The sequence below is a fragment of the Colias philodice genome, chromosome 26, assembly GCF_061535455.1.
Source record: "Colias philodice isolate Cphi_HAF_F1 chromosome 26, ilColPhil1 Martin Lab GWU primary, whole genome shotgun sequence".
In the NCBI taxonomy this organism is placed as follows: Eukaryota; Metazoa; Arthropoda; class Insecta; order Lepidoptera; family Pieridae; genus Colias; species Colias philodice.
The window spans coordinates 802,001-820,908 of NC_143111.1; the positions used below are offsets into that span (position 1 = coordinate 802,001).

At 32.2% G+C, this 18,908-nt stretch overlaps 2 protein-coding genes across 2 annotated transcripts in view; one reads left to right on the top strand and one right to left on the bottom strand.

Annotated features, from left to right (window-relative positions):
• The window catches only part of LOC149476720 (uncharacterized), a 71,935-nt gene extending 61,006 nt beyond the window's left edge, over nucleotides 1-10,929 (top strand). The window contains exon 4 of the transcript XR_016317707.1: nucleotides 10,749-10,929. The gene's annotated coding sequence lies outside the window, so the exon portion shown is untranslated. The remainder of the gene's footprint in view (nucleotides 1-10,748) is intronic.
• rk (G-protein coupled receptor rickets) overlaps nucleotides 1-18,908 on the bottom strand; it is a 90,014-nt gene that overhangs the window by 55,660 nt on the left and 15,446 nt on the right. Inside the window, exons 2-3 of the mRNA XM_089711139.1 lie at nucleotides 2,450-2,521; nucleotides 56-187 (exon numbers count right to left, since the gene is read on the bottom strand). Of these exons, the coding sequence (XP_089567265.1) occupies nucleotides 56-187; nucleotides 2,450-2,521 (204 nt within the window). The remainder of the gene's footprint in view (nucleotides 1-55; nucleotides 188-2,449; nucleotides 2,522-18,908) is intronic.

The window sequence follows — 18,908 nt, forward strand, 5'->3', positions numbered from 1 at the left end:
TACTAAATTAAATGACCGAAGTATGCATAGCTCAGCTACTACTAAATGAACTCACAAATAATGCAGCCGTGGTAGATGCGCGGCGGGAAGCTGGGCCAGCATGCAGCGGTCGAGCCACAGCCTGGCCAACGCCGCGCCGTCTAGTGCGCCCGCAGCTACGCGCTCCAAACGGTTGGCTGATAAGTTCCTGTTACATAATTGTTGTTGAAAAAGGCGTTTTGTGTTGAACTGTTAATAAATATTTAAATTGATAGTTTACAGGCAATAGGCATTCAACGCTCAATGTATCACATAATATTTTGTTTATATTTCAATAATCACAATAATACGTGCTGCAGTTACAGGACTAGCTCTAAATATTGTTGAATCACTTGAAAATATATAAAAGCAAGTATGGGTAATAAACATACATACCAAATAATTTAGTTTAAATCATCTCTACCTACATCTTTAATTTATAATAGATATATAACCAAGTTATATCTCTCCTTTATATGCGACATTCCATACAATTATTTACGATTTCTTAGTAATATAAAAGATTTATGCTCTTATATAATGCCTAAGTACACTAATCTACAAAACCTGCTGAGATGCTTTCAATAGCAAACTGCTTTTACAGCCTATTTTTATGGTTCTCTCTTAATAACGATAAATCTGAAGGGTCGTTTATCTTGGACAAACAAAGATCGGTACATGAAAATATGTTTTAGCATATCCACAGAATAGTATATCGTAAGTATACAGTATAGATTGTATTGTCATTGTAGGTAATGGTAATCAAAAAGTAATTTAGTTTTGTAATTGATTTAATTTATAAAATTGAATGCAAAAGATGAAATTTTGTTACAATTTTACAAAAAAAAAAAACACTATAGTTAGATATTAGGCAGCCTTATCAGTGACCTGTTTGTTTTATTCTAATTCTCATATGCTTCCAATTATGTACTTTTCAAGAACAATGTTAATTTGTTAACTAGCTTATTATCTGACTTTATTCGGTAAGGATGTGTAATAAGTTTTTCTGGACTTTATGTCTGTAGTTTCAAACCTTGTTTTTTCTTCTACCTATAAAAAACAACAATTTATCACAGAAAAGTCTAGAATACATTTTCAGACCAACTCTCTAGCGTTGCCCCATACCGATGACGTCACAGGATTAGCTACGGTATTCAGGACACGACTTGGCATAATAATAATAAACATTGGAAATAAATTACCGCGTATTTTGTAGTTTACTTCCAAACCACTAGCGGATACTTTATGTATAAAGGGTTTTAAATTATTTAATTACGAAGTTTGTAACCATCGATATTAATTTTATATAACTTTGTGCCTGAATGTAGGTGTAAATATAAATTATAATTACTTCGAGTTCTTAAAACGATCGCAATGCGTATAAATTAAAACTTACACGTTTGATTTTTAAACATCGCAAAATTGATAATTTATCATAATAATTAATAAAGTGAAAGAATATAAACATTTTCTTACACAAACAGGTGCTTGCAACTTGCTTGCTGAGGTGCAAGCAAGTTCTTCATGTGGTGACCCGATAATCTCAATTAATTTTAAGTAAATTACAGCTAATAAATGCAAGCATTAAGCACTTATAAGTACGTAATTATTTAATTTGGATTTATGATGTGATTTATTTATTTTATTTCTTCAGGAATCGACCCAGTGTCCAGACTCCAGACCCAGATCCCCCAATTCTACGCTGCTGTGTACCAGCTAAATATGTAAATACTAATACCAATGAAAGATTGTACAATCCATTTAAATTCAAGACGAAGACAATTAAAAATGCAATACTACTCGTAATACAAGGATCACTTAACACCTAGAATTAAATACGGAATTTCATAATGCGTCTCTTACGCAACAAACTCAATGTTTCATTGTCATTTTGCGCATTTTAAAGCAAATATTTGTGACTTGTAAAGACGTATAAAGTCGTCAGTGCAATACCTGAATCTATAGTATTATATTATGTGTGCTTGAATGCATCAAACCAGTTTTAAGTAAGGCAATGTGTCGCCAAACCTGCATACGGGCCATCGCAGTTCTGCATCAAAATTATTACCTTTCCACTTATAGGTGTTGAAACAAGGGACATAAGTTTGAATTGCTATGAGCTGTGCAAGATATGTATTATATAATGTCTTCACGATGTCCTAAAGATAGTGATATACCTATTCGCATTTTATTTGTGCGAATTTATTTGAGCCTCAATTTACTTGAATGTAACATTTTTATTGTGGAAAAATGGGAAAGGCTAGAATCTAGATAAAGCAGTCATATATTTTTCTTAGAGAGCTATGTTTTTTCTCTATTTTTACTTATAGAGATATAGAGTTGTAGTAGTGCAAATCTTCGAATCAATGCAAATTGCATTTCTAGTTTCCCTCATTAATGTTTAGGTAAACTTGCGATCTAAATAACTTACAAGTCACGAAGCCCAGTGGCGAGGAGCAGCGCGTCTGGCGGCAGCGAGCTGATGTTGTTGTGTGACACATCTCTGCAACAAACAGAAATAAAAAGTCCTTCATTATAAGTCAAAAATCTTTTAATTTATAAACCGATACCAATAATACAATTGGAGTGTCTGTCACAGGTATGTACACGGTGTATATACACGGAATGGCTGGACCGATTTTGATAGGACGTGCACTGACAGATAGCCGATGTAATAAGTTTATTCCTTAGACTTCTTTTTATTGTGTTAATCATAAGGAATACGAACATTAGGATTAAAAGGAAAAACTCATTAACGTGGAAGCAGTTGGTCTATATTATAGACTATAATATTCGCGTAAAATCAAACACAAGTAAATAGAAATAGATCTATCATAAGCCAATAAAATTTTATCACCGCTCTAGTTAAGCGCTAGGGGCAACGTGTTCCGTGTTGCCTTGGCTTTAAATACTGATCTGAAGATTTCATCTGGTAAATGGTTATTAAATTGAAAAATTTTTATTGAGCAATAAATTTGCTATAAAATAATATCTCTAATATAGTTAATGACCTTTTTATAACGTATGGAATGTATTTGAGAACTTCTTTTCTAAATCAAATAAGTTTCCACTTGAAAAAATATGTAGATTTTCAGGGAGATGGAGAAAGGGCAAATTAGGATATTTTGTTTCAAATTCAAATTCATTTATTAACAGAACAAAATAGGTCCACTTGTTAGTAATTTCTTATTACATACTATGTTATACCTACAGTACATTAAGATTAATTATTATTATTTTACAATGTATTTTTCACACACTAACTATCTACCCTATTAAGTTTTTAATATCTCAATGAACATACTGATAGAAACGCAACAATAAAAAATAAAAAAAGTATTCGTTATAGAGAGTAGTGTATTCTGAGTAGAGATGAAAAAAAAACGTAATGCAATTAATATTTTGGAAGTTCAGTCACGTAGCCTCCGAGAATCCTATCTTTATGCATATCATAATAAAAACGAATCATTGTCATACACACGGCTCAATTCAATTAGCAAATTCAATCAGAAGTTGATTTAATCGCAAAAAATAGTCATTGTTGGCGGCACCAAACCGGAATTAAATTTCAAACCCAACCGTGGTCCATGTAATTCGGTCACGGAACTTAAATTATTTTTATCTGATCGATGAGTATCACCAGCTACTGATCAAAGAAACTGCGAAGCTGTTGTAAGTAATCATGTAAATATACTATAATTTGTAGGTTGGATGTGTAGATAATAAAATATCTGGATATGTTGCATTTGAAGTTATGGCTATATTATAAATATCACCACTTTGTCACTTTATTGAAGGGCTCTATTGTTTGCATTCAATCGTCTCCTTCAAAAATGTATGTGTTACAACCGAGAGATCTTGTCTTCAGCAATGTGGGCCTGTGCTTTCTTATGATCATAAAAATGATCATTGAAAAATGTACAACCATAAGATGATAAGCTACTTGCGATAATTATTATTATAGAGAAAATTATAATATAATTAAACAACGGTTTATCACTCTTCACTATGTCTGACAGTTTTGGCTGACGCAGCATTGTTTATACATAGGTATTGCCTGGATTATTTACTAAACGAAAGTGGTAGGGATATACTCCCACACGAAATATAGTCCTAGGAGAGATGACTGACGTTTTTGTATATATTTTATTGGATAAGACGAACTGGTTTCTACAAGTTTTGTGAAAAATGGCTATTGTTGTGTTTTTCGTCTAGTTTGGACGTAGATAACAGTAAATAAGATTAATGGTAAACGAATTATTTCAAAAATATATCAACATTAGCTTTTATTTATGATTGTTGTTTTCGGGGTATTTACATTAAATTTAAATCTTATGATATAAATATAATGAAATTATGTGTAGGTAGTAGGTACCTACTGATAAATCTGAAGAAAACGAACTTTAAACGAACTGAAAATTTCTATACATGACATCCCTACTATAATATTATAAATGCGTAAGTAACTCTGTCTATCTTTCTGTCTGTCTGTTACGCTTTCCCGCCGATTTTGATGAAATTTGGCACAGACAATCTTTAGACCCTGAGAAAGAACATAGGCTACCTTTTATTGGGAAATATGTACCACGGGCGAAGCCGCTAGTTATAAATAAAACGAAGAATCACAATATGTATGAATTTAGTTTTTTTTCTTCACAAAACCGTTTAGGTTGCTTCATCACTTGCTGCTGAAAATTAATAATTAAGTAGGTACACGTTCTTACTTGTAAGGTCCACTTTTTCAATAACCTCATAAAAAATACCTTTTTAAGTAAAGTTAACTCTACCGAGGTGCAAAATATTAAGTTGATCTTAATTAACATTAATTGATTCATTAATTATGAATAAATTTAAATTCATTACAGATCTCATCCAACCTTTTAGTTGTTATGTACTCACTTATGTAGGTAATATCTTAATATATTATGTTCCTGTTGGATATCATTAATTTTATATCATAACGTGTTAAGTTATAGTGCACATCGGTAGATGTTTGTCTTTTCAAATGAAAAAGTAAGTATGAAAATAAAAGTTATTAGTTAATATAATAAATGAAAACCAAAGGATACTTATACATAATTTCGTTGCGAAGCGGATTAACAAGCTAGGTACTGTAAATAATAAATATCTTTATTTATAATAGGAACCTTACTAAGTGAAATAGCCTCGCTTAAATTTTAATTAGATACAAAACGGAAAGAAACACAAATTTGTTCAAAACCAAAAGTAATTGAGTTTCACGTAAAATTAAAATAAACACTGCTCTTCTAAGAGCCTATATTATGAATGGATCGTAGTTAATTATTATGTTTTATTGGAAAATATGGTTCATGTCTGCTTTGTAGAAAGCCAAAATATGATAATGATGATACAGGTGAATCAGTTTTGAATATCTATTGTGTGGTTGAATAGTTCATTGGGAAATTGATTCGACCATATTTCGGCCCTATTGGGTAGATGGATATTTGTCATATTTACAAAATAATTTTCGAGAACTACTTTGATTGATTGACTAGGTTCTATTTTACTTTTCGGTTTGGTTTCAAAAAAAGTTCTTTCATTAAATACCTAATAATTGTTCAAAATTTAATAGAAAAATGCCTGGAATGTTACATTAAAATACGTACTTATCCTCGTTTTATACAAATACATTATACCTATGATTTAAAACAAAGTATATGCTCGATTACAAAATGAATCTAGGTCTTCCCTGAGTTATTTTTGTTCTTATTCCAACACTCCTTTGTTCATAACTCGTGAGATCAAAACGTTTAAAGTATCAATTATGATTAGCACTCGAGTTACTGTAAAAGCATATGAGCATTAATTCAACAAGCCGAGGTCGAGTTTAGTGCCAACTCCCGGGCAGGGGGGGTGAAAAAGTGCATTCATACTGGATTTGGACGGTATCCAATACGCATGCCTTGCATGCGTGTCATTTTGTGAAAGGGTTGTCACTTGTCAGATATAGTTCGTCCTGACCGCAAATGACCGTGAAAGTAATAAACAATATGGAGATGACAGAGAGCCTCAATTGTCTATACCACGTCTATACTAATATTATAAAGAGGAAAGGTTTGTATGTATGTATGTATGGTTTTCACGCATAAACTACTGGACCGATTTTGATGAAATTTGGCACAGATATAATCTTTAGACCCTGAGAAAGAGCATAGGCTTCCTTTTATTGCGAAATATGTACCGCGGACGAAGCCGGGGCGGACCGCTAGTCGTATAATATTTAGGCGAAAGGAGTCATCTAGACAACTGAAAGAATATGTCACATTTTTTAAGATAAAGAAGAAAGATAGGACATAAAACAGTTCACAGAGAAAATGTTTTTTTAAGGTTGTTTAATGAAACGTTATCACGTAAAAACGTAATTAAAATGAAAGGCTGTTGTTTTAACTTTGCTCTAGCGAACTAAGTTGTTGTTTTTCATTTACCTAAATGAGCATTTTAATAAAAACTTTTTATTTCTATAAGCACAGTTAACACACACCAAAAAATACTATGTATAACAGCGTTGACTTAAGTACAAATTTGGTATGCTAAATTTTTGCTTTTGTTAGAAATTTTAATTAAACCTAATGCTGGCAACCCTACTCCATCATAAAGAGCGATATTTCAGTGGTTATATATCTGATGTAATAAAGGACTTCCTGTGTGCATTTTATTCATTCAATTGCGATGCGTGGCCGCGTATATTGTAATATTTTAAAGCAAGTGCCGGTTACTTTTACCACTTGCAAGTAAGCTTTTATAAAAGTAATACAGTGTAATGGTAATTGACTGGTTTTACAATCAAATATTCCCAACCTCAAATGCGTTTCATTTAAAACATCAAATATTTATTAGTATTTTTAATTATCAGCAGTCTACACTGTAGAATTCAACGATTTAAAAAGTAGACTCTATACAATGCAATGATTTAACACTATTTTGAGAGTCCGTATATATGTATAGACGGTATATAAAGAAGAAAATTATACATAACAACAAATTGAAATACCAATGCAGAACTAGCGTTTTAATCAACGTAGGTACTAGCGTTCAAACAACTTTTGGTCTTTAAAAATATCAAATCTAATTTAATCTTATATCTGAGTATAACTACGATTATTGCAAAATTATGAGCCTACTCTCTTCTTTGTATCTTGTAGTCCAAAAATAATAATTTGCAAAGGCTTTTACGGGAACAATATTGAATATTACACCGTCAAAGTAAACAAGGAAGATCTCTACATATATAAACACAAAAAACGTGCCAAAAACACATATCTAAACATTTTGTTCTACCAATATTTTACTTTGATGATTGCGCATTAAAAACATATTAATTTCAAAGTGTGAAGTGGGATGATATTACAATATAATTTATCAAGGGAGGGCTAAGGGCGATTAGTCCCCGCGACCCGCCTGGGCGACGACCTCGTCAGTTTGTATGGTGTCAAATTCGTTACTCTATATTTATTTTACAATAAAAAATTGTGAAAAAAAGTTGTCTGATAGTAAAAGGTTGTTAGCATCTGAAAATAAAATTTCAATTTCACGACTCGTCATTTTTTCTGAGTATTTTTTGACATTTTAAATATTTAGCTTTCGACTCTACAATTTATTTTAATCTGCCACAGTACATTTTTAAAAAGAGCATGACGTGTGCCGAGCATACTTTTCAAAAGTGAAACTTCTTTGGCAAGATCCAAGGATACTAAAATCGTCGCTCCAAAATTACTCCATGACGTGACGATTTTGCCATGACGTGACCTTGAAATTTCATTTCAACGCGCCTAAAGAAGTTTCACTTCAATAAACATACAAATCGTAGGTTGTTACACTGTTACATTGTAACATGGCCTATTTAGAAACAAATCCACGGCATGTAATGTAATGTTTATATTACGACATGCGGCGCATACATTTGTAACGGGTAAAGCCGAGAATTCAGTTCTCTATTCTGAGATACAAATAACGATAGGCCTTCAATATAAGATAAGATTTTCTATTTATATACTGACTATATTTATTCTATTTTATGTTTGCTTGATAGCGATCTTTACTGTTTATATTTAAATACGGTGAGCTGTGTAATTAGAAATATGTTTGTTTCTATGTTATTATCATGGTACAAAGTAATATATGTTTGAGAAAATTTACTGTAAAACTGTTTGGTATGGTGGTTACCACATGGTAATGGTCCACATAACTGTAAAATCGAGCAATACTGGGTTCAATCCGAAATTCCAAAAAAATTGTTAAATAAGCTATATAATTAAGATTCTATCTTAAAACATGAAAAAAAGAATATCAACATAAAATATTACATTCATTTTCCGCAAATTTCCATTCCATACATCATCAATATCCATAAATTGATTCAATAAACTGACATATTATGCTAAACATTGCGTGTTCTTTTTGTAACTCATAAAAAGAATCGTTCTGAAACGAACTTAATCTGTCAATGAGTATAAATGCACAGATAATATAATAAAAAGTATAATCGTCTAACAGATCTGTGGTCCCCGGGGGAGGGGGAGGCCTGGTGATGACGGCAGATGATGGATTGTAGCAATAACACTCTTTCGGGTAGAATAAATTTCGAGGTCAAAGGTTATACCGATATAATATAATATGTAGGTATGTACGGAGCTTTGTACGTGTTCTGGGTGTTTGCAGTTCTATAAAAATTAGGGTAAATGGCATGTAAATTGTTAATTTTATCAGAAAGACAATAAAGAGTATCATGCCTTTTCGATATTTCTTTGTTTATTCCTTAATTACGTAAAGTCTACACAAGAGTTATAATTAACTACTCCTGTTGCGTGATGATATATAGCCTTTCTCGATAAATGGGCTATCTAACACCGAATAATTTTTCAAATGGGACCAGTAGTTTGTGAGATTAGGGCGTTCAAACAAACTCTTCAGCTTTATAATATTAGTATAGATTCATTGATGGATCTCGGGACAAAGAAACATTGTGCATTCTATAATTCTATAGAAGTTAACAAGGACGTGAGAAAGTCTTCAGCTTTCATATTCATTTGAATATCAAAGTACCACAAAATCAATAGTACAAATTGATTGACTCAAGTTCCTTGTAACGGACCTTCGTAACAAAACATATATCGTATCCATTACATGAGATTTATTGAACAAGTTTTTGTAACGTCCCTAGAGGCTTGGAGGTAAAACAAACGAAAAGAAGTTTTTTACAAACTTGTGTGTTTAATTGAAATACATATTTGACTGGCTTATTAAGGTTATTGTTTTGTATAATTGCACTAAATTGATCTGCCTACAATTGGCTCTTTATTTGGCATTCGTCGTAATCCGCAATTATACGCAAGTTAAGCAGACAAAGGGCTAATCTCAACGAATAGAATAATTCTTAGGAAAAATATAATAAATTAGTAGAGTAAACTTTAACTATAAAAATACAATTTAAAGAAGCCTATTATAAAAAGTTGAAATAAAACAAAAATTATTACACACACGTTTTATACAGTATTGGTAGAAACCTTTAACAGGAAAACTCATTATTATGAGAGATATGTAAAGTTGAAAGACGCGATAAGAATACATAAAATTCAAGTAACAAAAGCCAAATATTTCAAGATTTGTACGTCATTGTTTGTGCAATACTATGTTTATAAACTTAATTAAGTATCCAAATACTGTATATAACTTACAAAGTTACTTTTATAAAGCAAATTGAAAAAACAAAATCTTAGCTAGGGATTCAAATGCAAATTGTGTTCTTATTTGGTGTCAAAGAAGCGTAAGAATACAATATTCTTGACAACGAAAATTTAAGTTTATAGGGAGAAAGCTGAACACAAAATTTGTTTCGATATCTGATATTTCCTTTATTCAATTAAATAAATTTTTGTAAAGTGATATTTGTAACCGATAGCTTTAATCATCATCATCATCATCATCATCATCATCAATATCAATACATATAATAAAATTCTAGAAAAGTGGTGTCTGTACAATGAAAATATGTAAAAAAAATTTAGCAGGGGTTATTACTAAATCGATCCCAAACCCAAAACTGTCGTTAAAATTTTTTTTGTCTGTTTGTCCGTTTGTCTGTTTGTCTGTATGTTTGAACACGCTAATCTCAGAAACGGCTTATCCGATTTAAATGCGGTTTTCACTAATATATTTTGGTAATCTTCATTTAACATTTAGTGTTTATTTCATGTCAATCAGTTTATAAATAAAAAAGTTATGACCATTTAAGTATTCACGGCGAACATTTGCTAAGGCATTCTATGGTACACTATTATACAGTGTACGATAAAACGTAAGTTATCTGTTATACGCTACAGTTATTTCTGGTGGTGGGGGTGGGAGTGAGGGGGTAAGCTGAGGTAGTAGGGGGGAGGGGCAAATTAAAATTATGCTTATTTTTAGGTAAATTTTATACATAAAATGTCCTTTAAATTATGTCGTATTACATATATTTTTAAGCCCCGACGCAAAAAGATGAGATATAAGTGTTTGACCGCTATGTGTGTCTGTGTGTGTGTATCTGTTTGTTCCACCGCGACCGTAGCTCGCTAACAGGTAATCCAAATTAGATGCGGTTTTTTGTAAGGCAGCATATTTTCCGACGCTGGTTCTTAGATAAAGTGTATCAAAATCGGTTCATCCATTTTTTATACCTACCTATAGGGGTAAAAGTGGGAATGAAAAAAATAAAAGTTGTCGAATCTAAGTCATATATATTAAACTAGATTTCCGCGGCTTCGCCCGCGTTTTCAAAGGAAAACCCGCATAGTTCCCGTTCCCGTGGGATTTCCGGGATAAAACCTATCCTATGTGTTAATCCAAGTTACCCTCTATATGTGTGCTAAATTTCATTATAATCGGTTCAGTAGTTTTTACGTGAAAGAGTAACAAACATCCATACATCCATACATCCATAAATCCTTACAAACTTTCGCCTTTATAATAGTATTAAGATAAGATTAAGATGAAAGTGAACGTTTTATCAAAATCGGTTCATCCATTTATTTGATATAGGGGTAAAAGTAGGAATAAATAAATGAATTTTATCTGAGGAAAATTCGTATAAGTCAGGAAAATTCGTATAAGTCAGGAAAATTTTTCTAAGTCCGGAAAATTTCCATACGCCAGGAAAAATTCTATACGTCGGGAAAATTTATACAGATGAGGAAAATTCGTATAAGTCAGGAAAATTTTTCTAAGTCCGGAAAATTTCCATACGCCAGGAAAATTTCTATACGTCAGGAAAATTTCTATACGTCAGGAAAATTTATATAAGCCAGGAAAATTTCTATACGTCAGGAAAAATTTCTATAAGGTGGAAAAGGATAGTTTAGGTTAGGTTAGGTTAGGTTAGGTTAGGTTAGGTTAGGAAAAATTTTCTAAGACCGGAAAATTTCCATACGCCAGGAAAATTTCTATACGTCAGGAAAATTTATATAAGCCAGGAAAATTTCTATACGTCAGGAAAATTTTCTATAAGGTGGAAAAGGATAGGTTAGGTTAGGTTAGGTTAGGTTAGGTTAGGTTAGGTTAGGTTAGGTTAGGTTAGGTTAGGTTAGGAAAATTTTTCTAAGTCCGGAAAATTTCCATACGCCAGGAATATTTCTATACGTCAGGAAAATTTATATAAGCCAGGAAAATTTCTATACGTCAGGAAAATTTTCTATAGGGTGGAAAAGGAAATAGGTTAGGTTAGGTTAGGTTAGGAAAATTTTTCTAAGTCCGGAAAATTTCCATACGCCAGGAAAATTTCTATACGTTAGGAAAATTTATATAAGCCAGGAAAATTTCTATACGTCAGGAAATATTTCTATAAGGTGGAAAAGGATAGGTTAGGTTAGGTTAGGTTAGGTTAGGAAATTGTTAATTTGTTTCAGTCATTTAATCTGTATAAACTTTTTAATGAACCCACACGAATCACACCTACTTCTGCAACCTGTATTGATAATATATACTGCGACTGCAACTGTTTAGAGAAAAATATTCTCAATACACTCACTTCGGATCACTGTGGCCAGAAAGTAGTTTTTGAATGGGATTGTTTACCTGAATTTAAAAGAATTAATGTTAGGCCTATAACTAAAAAAGGCATTAATAAATTTAGAGATAATATTAATAAAAACCTGCCCGTACTGAATGATCAATCCTGTCATAATAATCCTTGTGAAATGTTTAAAAATCTTTTTAATTTAGTGCATAATGAATTTGAAAAAATATTTAAAGTTAAATCTTTAAATATTACCAAGGATTTACCATTTAGTAAATGGGCGACACCTAGCATACATAGGTGTAGGATCGTTCTTTATGAGTTATATGGTATGAAGCAATATAATAAAGACCCATCTTTTCTTAGTTATGTTAGAAATTACTCAAAAACTTTTAAAATTGTTTGTTTTACTGCGAAGCGTTTGTATATCAGAGATAAAATACGCGACTCGGATAATAAAGTTAAAACAGTTTGGTCTATTATTAATGGTGAAATGGGTAAAAGCAAATCAAGTAATACCATAAAACTTGTTAATAATGGCATGGTTATTGACAAAAATGTTGATGTTGCGCTTGCATTTGAAGATTTCTTTAGTAGTGTCCCTGCTAGCATTACTAATAATTTAAATTCGTCTTCAGCACTTGCAGAGACCTTTTTGAGGGACCATGTTGCGGGGTGCAGTACATTATTTGAATTGCGACACGTAACTGCTAATGATATTGTTACAGCCTTTAAGACACTAAATTTAAAAAATACTTGTGATCTTTGGGGAATGTCCGTAAATTTAGTTAATAATATAATAGAAAATATTGCGAACAATTTAGCTTTTATATTTAATAAGTGTTGTGACTATGGTACATTTCCTAATTTATTAAAGCTTAGTAAAGTTATACCTCTATTTAAGAAAGGCGATCAAGAAGACTGTAACAACTATAGACCTATCTCGATTTTACCAACATTAAGTAAGGTATTCGAAAAGTTAATATTAAACCAATTGACTAGTCACTTTGCATCTAATAATTTGCTGCACACCAAACAGTTTGGTTTCACAAAGGGACGCTCAACCACAGATGCTGGAGTTGCACTACTAACACATATATATAAGGCATGGGAAAACTCAAAAAATGCTTTGGGGATATTTTGTGACCTCTCCAAGGCATTTGACTGCGTTGAACATTGTACTTTATTGCGTAAACTTAGTCACTATGGGATTAAAGGACAAGCTCAGAACCTCATAGCCTCATACCTGCATGATAGGATACAAACTGTAGTTGTTAATGGAGAACGTTCTAGCGGTGCGTCAATTAACATTGGTGTTCCACAGGGATCTATTTTAGGACCCTTCTTGTTCTTGGTATATATCAATGATCTACCTTATTATTTACAGGATAGGTGTGAAATAGTTCTGTTTGCAGATGATACCTCATTAATATTTAATGTGGATAGGCATGACCCAAATGTTGACGAAGTGAACAGTGCTCTTTTACACATATCCGACTGGTTTACTGCTAATAATTTATTACTAAATGCCAAAAAAACAACTTGTGTTGAATTTTTACTACCAAACGTTAAAAAATTAAGCAGAAATATTACCTTGAACGGGGAGGTATTACACCCTACAGAATCGACTGTATTTCTTGGGTTAACATTGGACGAGAAACTACAGTGGGGAGCCCATGTCAACACCGCTGCAGGTAAGCTCAGTTCAGCAGCATATGCAGTCCGAAAGGTAAGGCATCTCACCGATGAAGATACAGCTAGATTGGTTTATTTCAGCTACTTTCATAGTATTATGTCGTATGGAATTCTACTATGGGGCAGGGCAGCAGATATAGAAACTATATTTATCTTACAGAAAAGAGCCATTCGTTCTATATATAATTTACGTGCTCGGGACTCACTAAGAGATCTCTTTAAGAATACTGGTATCCTTACTGTACCATCACAGTATATATTTAATAATATTTTGCATGTGCACAAAAACGCCGACTTACACACAAGAGTAGGAGATAGACACTGTTATGGCACAAGGAACAGAAATAGAATTGAAATGCCATTTTTCCGATTAGCTAAAGTTAAAAATTCATTTATGGGTCAAGGTGTACGCTTTTACAATAGAATTCCTCATAATATTAAAGAGTTCAGTAGTTCTAAATTTAAAACTTATATAAAAAATGTACTAGTTCAGAGAGCGTACTACAGTATTCAGGAATATATGGACGATAAAAACCCATGGAGGGTGTGATGTACAGGGAACACGTATTAATAACTCCAAGTCAAGCAGACAACTGTTTATTGTTAATTATCTTAGAACTACCTTCACATGTATATATCATTATACCACATCTGGGTTGTCGCGAAAAAACCACAGGACAGTTCTTTGGCATGTTATTATAATATATGATGTTACATATGTATTTTGTAAAATTGTAAAACTGACATGATTTAAAAGAGCAACTATGGAGTTTCTTGCCGGTTCTTCTCCGTAGATACTGCTTTCCGAATCGGTGGTAAATTTTAAAATATGTAATGACGTTTCAAAAGTGCTTCTATAAGAAGTCTAATTGAATAAATAAATGTTTGAGTTTGAGTATGTTTGAGTTTGAAAATTTTTCTAAGTCCGGAAAATTTCCATACGCCAGGAAAATTTCTATACGTCAGGAAAATTTATATAAGCCAGGAAAATTTCTATACGTCAGGAAATATTTCTATAAGGTGGAAAAGGATAGGTTAGGTTAGTTTAGGTTAGGTTAGGTTAGGTTAGGAAAATTTTTGTAAGTCCGGAAAATTTCCATACGCCAGGAAAATTTCTATACGTCCGGAAAATTTATATAAGCCAGGAAAATTTCTATACGTCAGGAAAAATTTCTATAAGGTGGAAATGGATAGGTTAGGTTAGGTTAGGTTAGGTTAGGAAAATTTTTCTAAGTCCGGAAAATTTCCATACGCCAGGAATATTTCTATACGTCAGGAAAATTTATATAAGCCAGGAAAATTTCTATACGTCAGGAAAATTTATATAAGCCAGGAAAATTTCTATACGTCAGGAAAATTTCCTATAGGGTGGAAAAGGATAGGTTAGGTTAGGTTAGGTTAGGTTAGGAAAAATTTTCTAAGTCCGGAAAATTTCCATACGCCAGGAAAATTTCTATGCGTCAGGAAAATTTATATAAGCCAGGAAAATTTCTATACGTCAGGAAATATTTCTATAAGGTGGAAAAGGATAGGTTAGGTTAGGTTAGGTTAGGTTAGGTTAGAAAAATTTTTCTTAGTCCGGAAAATTTCCATACGCCAGGAAAATTTCTATACGTCCGGAAAATTTATATAAGCCAGGAAAATTTCTATACGTCAGGAAAAATTTCTATAAGGTGGAAAAGGATAGGTTAGGTTAGGTTAGGTTAGGAAAATTTTTCTAAGTCCGGAAAATTTCCATACGCCAGGAAAATTTCTATACGTCAGGAAAATTTATATAAGCCAGGAAAATTTCTATACGTCAGGAAATATTTCTATAAGGTGGAAAAGGATAGGTTAGGTGAGGTTAGGTTAGGTTAGGAAATTTTTTCTAAGTCCGGAAAATTTACTATTTTTCGATAATATATTACCCATGTTTTATACCTAACCTAACCTTAACACACGCACACACACACACACACACACACACACACACACACACACAGAAACCTAACTATTAGTACATTGAGGTACCTATTTTTGTTGTTGAATAGCCGAATTTTTTTTTCGAATTTTCTGAGAAAAGAGAAACGAAACAGCTAATATATATATATAGTTTTAAAAATTTACTAACCTAACCTAAACACAAACCTAACTAATAAATCGTCACACAGAAACCAAACTATACATTGAGGTACCTGTTTTTGTTGTTGAACAGCCGAATTTTTTCGATTTTGAAAAATTTCGAATTTTCCGAGAAAAGAGAGACGAAACAGCTAATATTACGATTATAAATTTCGGGGCCAGAAATAATTTAGTTTTAAAAAGCTAACCTAACCTAACCTAACCTAACCTAACCTAACCTAACCTAACCTAACCTAACCTAACCTAACCTAACCTAACCTAACCTAACCTAACCTAACCTAACCTAAACACAAACCTAACTATTAAATCGTCACACAGAAACCTAACTATTATTACATTGAGGTTCAAATTTATGTCTATCAAAAATTAACGCCCTCTTTTGTTGTTGTCGTCGTTGTGTTGATTCAGCTTCTTATAGTTTTTTGTGTATCAGTTTGTTTGTTTGTTTGAACGCGCTAATCTCGGGAACTACTGGTCCAATTTGAAAAATTCTTTCGGTGTTAGATAGCCCATTTATCGAGGAAGGCTATATCCATACTAATATTATAAATGCGAAAGTAACTCTGTCTGTCTGTCTGTTACTCAATCACGCCTTAACTACTGAACCAATTTGCATGAAATTTGGTATAGAGATATTTTGATACCCGAGAAAGGACATAGGATAGGTTTTATCCCGGAAATCCTACGGGAACGGGTTTTTCTTTGAAAACGCGGGCGAAGCCGCGGGCGGAAAGCTAGTTAAAACTATATTATAAACATATCACGCACAAATAAAACATAGATTTATTTTCAACACTAGTGCATAAAATATAAGACAGGAGTTTTTCCATATTGTATAGAAAATTCGAGCAATATTTTAAGAAAAAAAAATAATAACGCAAAATCTTTGTTGTTCACATCACGAAATAAATCCCGCAACCCTCTCTCGGACTTTACCACATTTCCATCAGTTCTTTGTGAATTTAATGACTAGGCCAGGCCTATCCCAACTCGGGCGAGATAAAAAGCTTAATGAGTTTATCATGAACTTAGATTACAAAATAAAAGACAGATGGAGCGTTGCCGAACTAAACCGAATGATTTATCGTCATTTTCAATAAAGCTATGTGTGCTGTCATTTCGCCGCTGCTCTGTACGTACACGGTGCTTCTGTGTGCGTGTAATGTTACCAGATATTGAAAAATTTCCCAAATTTTTCCCCGACTACGGAAAAAAGAGGGTTATGTTTTTCGAGTTTATGTATGTATGTACAATATTTCTTTGACACGCCCTGCAGTATAAACCGTTGGACCGATTTTGAGTTGTGCGGTTTCATTGCAATCATCTGAATTATTATGTTAGTGGCGGTAGTGACGTAGGCGTAAGTCAAGTTTTAATTTTTATTTTAATATTATTTCGGGTTTGTTGATATTTTTTTATAATATTATAAAAAATTCTTTTATTATATAAAGTACCTGCCTACTAAAGTTATATATAGACAAAATAATTGTGTTCAATTTTTAATTGAATAAATTACATAAAAAAAATGTGTGCGTATACTAGTGTACACACGTAAGAAGTGAAACTTCTTTATGACCTTATTTTTCAAAAAATAATTTGCGACTTTACAGAAATACGTCGAATCACGCGTGGTAGGGGCAAGAAAAAGATGGCACGTAACGAAACGAAAAAATGTTACACTAAATTTTTTTCCAACCCCGATAAAGAAGTTTCACTTCAAAAAATTTCAATATTTACTATAATAATTATATTATTTTTAATTTTTCAAAATATATGAATGCAAATAGCGGTAGTTTTTAGTCGAGAATACGGGACATTTTATTTTCATTATAATTTATAACCATCATGGAGTTCACATATAAATTAAATCGCTAGCGAAAACGACTATGGCGTTTTTAAGCTTTATAAAAGTAACAAAATAATGTATTATGCTTATTAAAATAATCTAATAATGATCATGAACCTTTAGTGCACTTTACAAATAATCACATTCACGATCGAAAAATCCAACAGCATTACCCTGAAGATCTTTTAACCGTTTTACCAATAAAAATGGCAAATTAATTTTCAAAATACTGGCAACATACGTTGAAGTTTTGTATTCCTTCATATCTGTAAAATTATTATTCGTATAAAGAAATAAATCAGCCAAATAATCTACAGAAAACCTGTGAAACGATGTTTTATCTTTTTTTTTGTTTTCGGGAACAAATTTTACAGCGTTTTATTATCACAAAACAGCATTTTTTTACTAAAATTGCAAACCCTTTTTGACGTATTGCATGACACTATATGCGCTATAGCACTGGAGCAGCGACGTATTTGCTTTTGATTTCGTATTTTCTTTGACAAGGGTGACGGGCGGTTGTCATGCTCCATCTGTATTTTATTTTGTAATCTAAGATCATGAAATATATTTAAAGCAGTTCACTTAATGGCACTTTTTAGAAGTTTCACGTCATTAATGAAATTTGTGCGGAAAGTTGTTTTTCGAGTATAATTTATCTCAACTGAAATCTCTATTTATTAAATAAGAAATAAAATTCGTAGATTGTTTTCCCATTCCAGGCTATAAATAAAAATGGCGGTAAATTCGGAGAGTGAAAAACAACCATTACTTGGCTAAAACTAGAAAACTGGCACATATCCGGGTAATGCCGGAAAGGACACGCGACAAGCCTATTTTATCTCACAAATAGGGTTGCAAACTCACTGCGATCATAATATAAATCACTGTGATTATACCAAAATCACTGCGACTTTTGTTAGCAAATTATTGCCGCTACATTCAATTCACTTATTTTTGAGAGTTTGGCATCCGAGAGATATTATATGGACGAAAACAACCCATTCTACAGCGATAAATTATAATTATGATGCGTATATCCCATACATTTCTAATACGCATCCCATAATTTCCAATAAGGTCAGTGTAGTGAAAGTTTATGAGATCTTTGTTCTTTTGTTGTTATCTCAGTCAACAGAAATAGCTCGGTTATATTTTATAAAACATTATACCTTTTATAATAATAAATAATTAAAATAATACTCGATTGAATTTTCT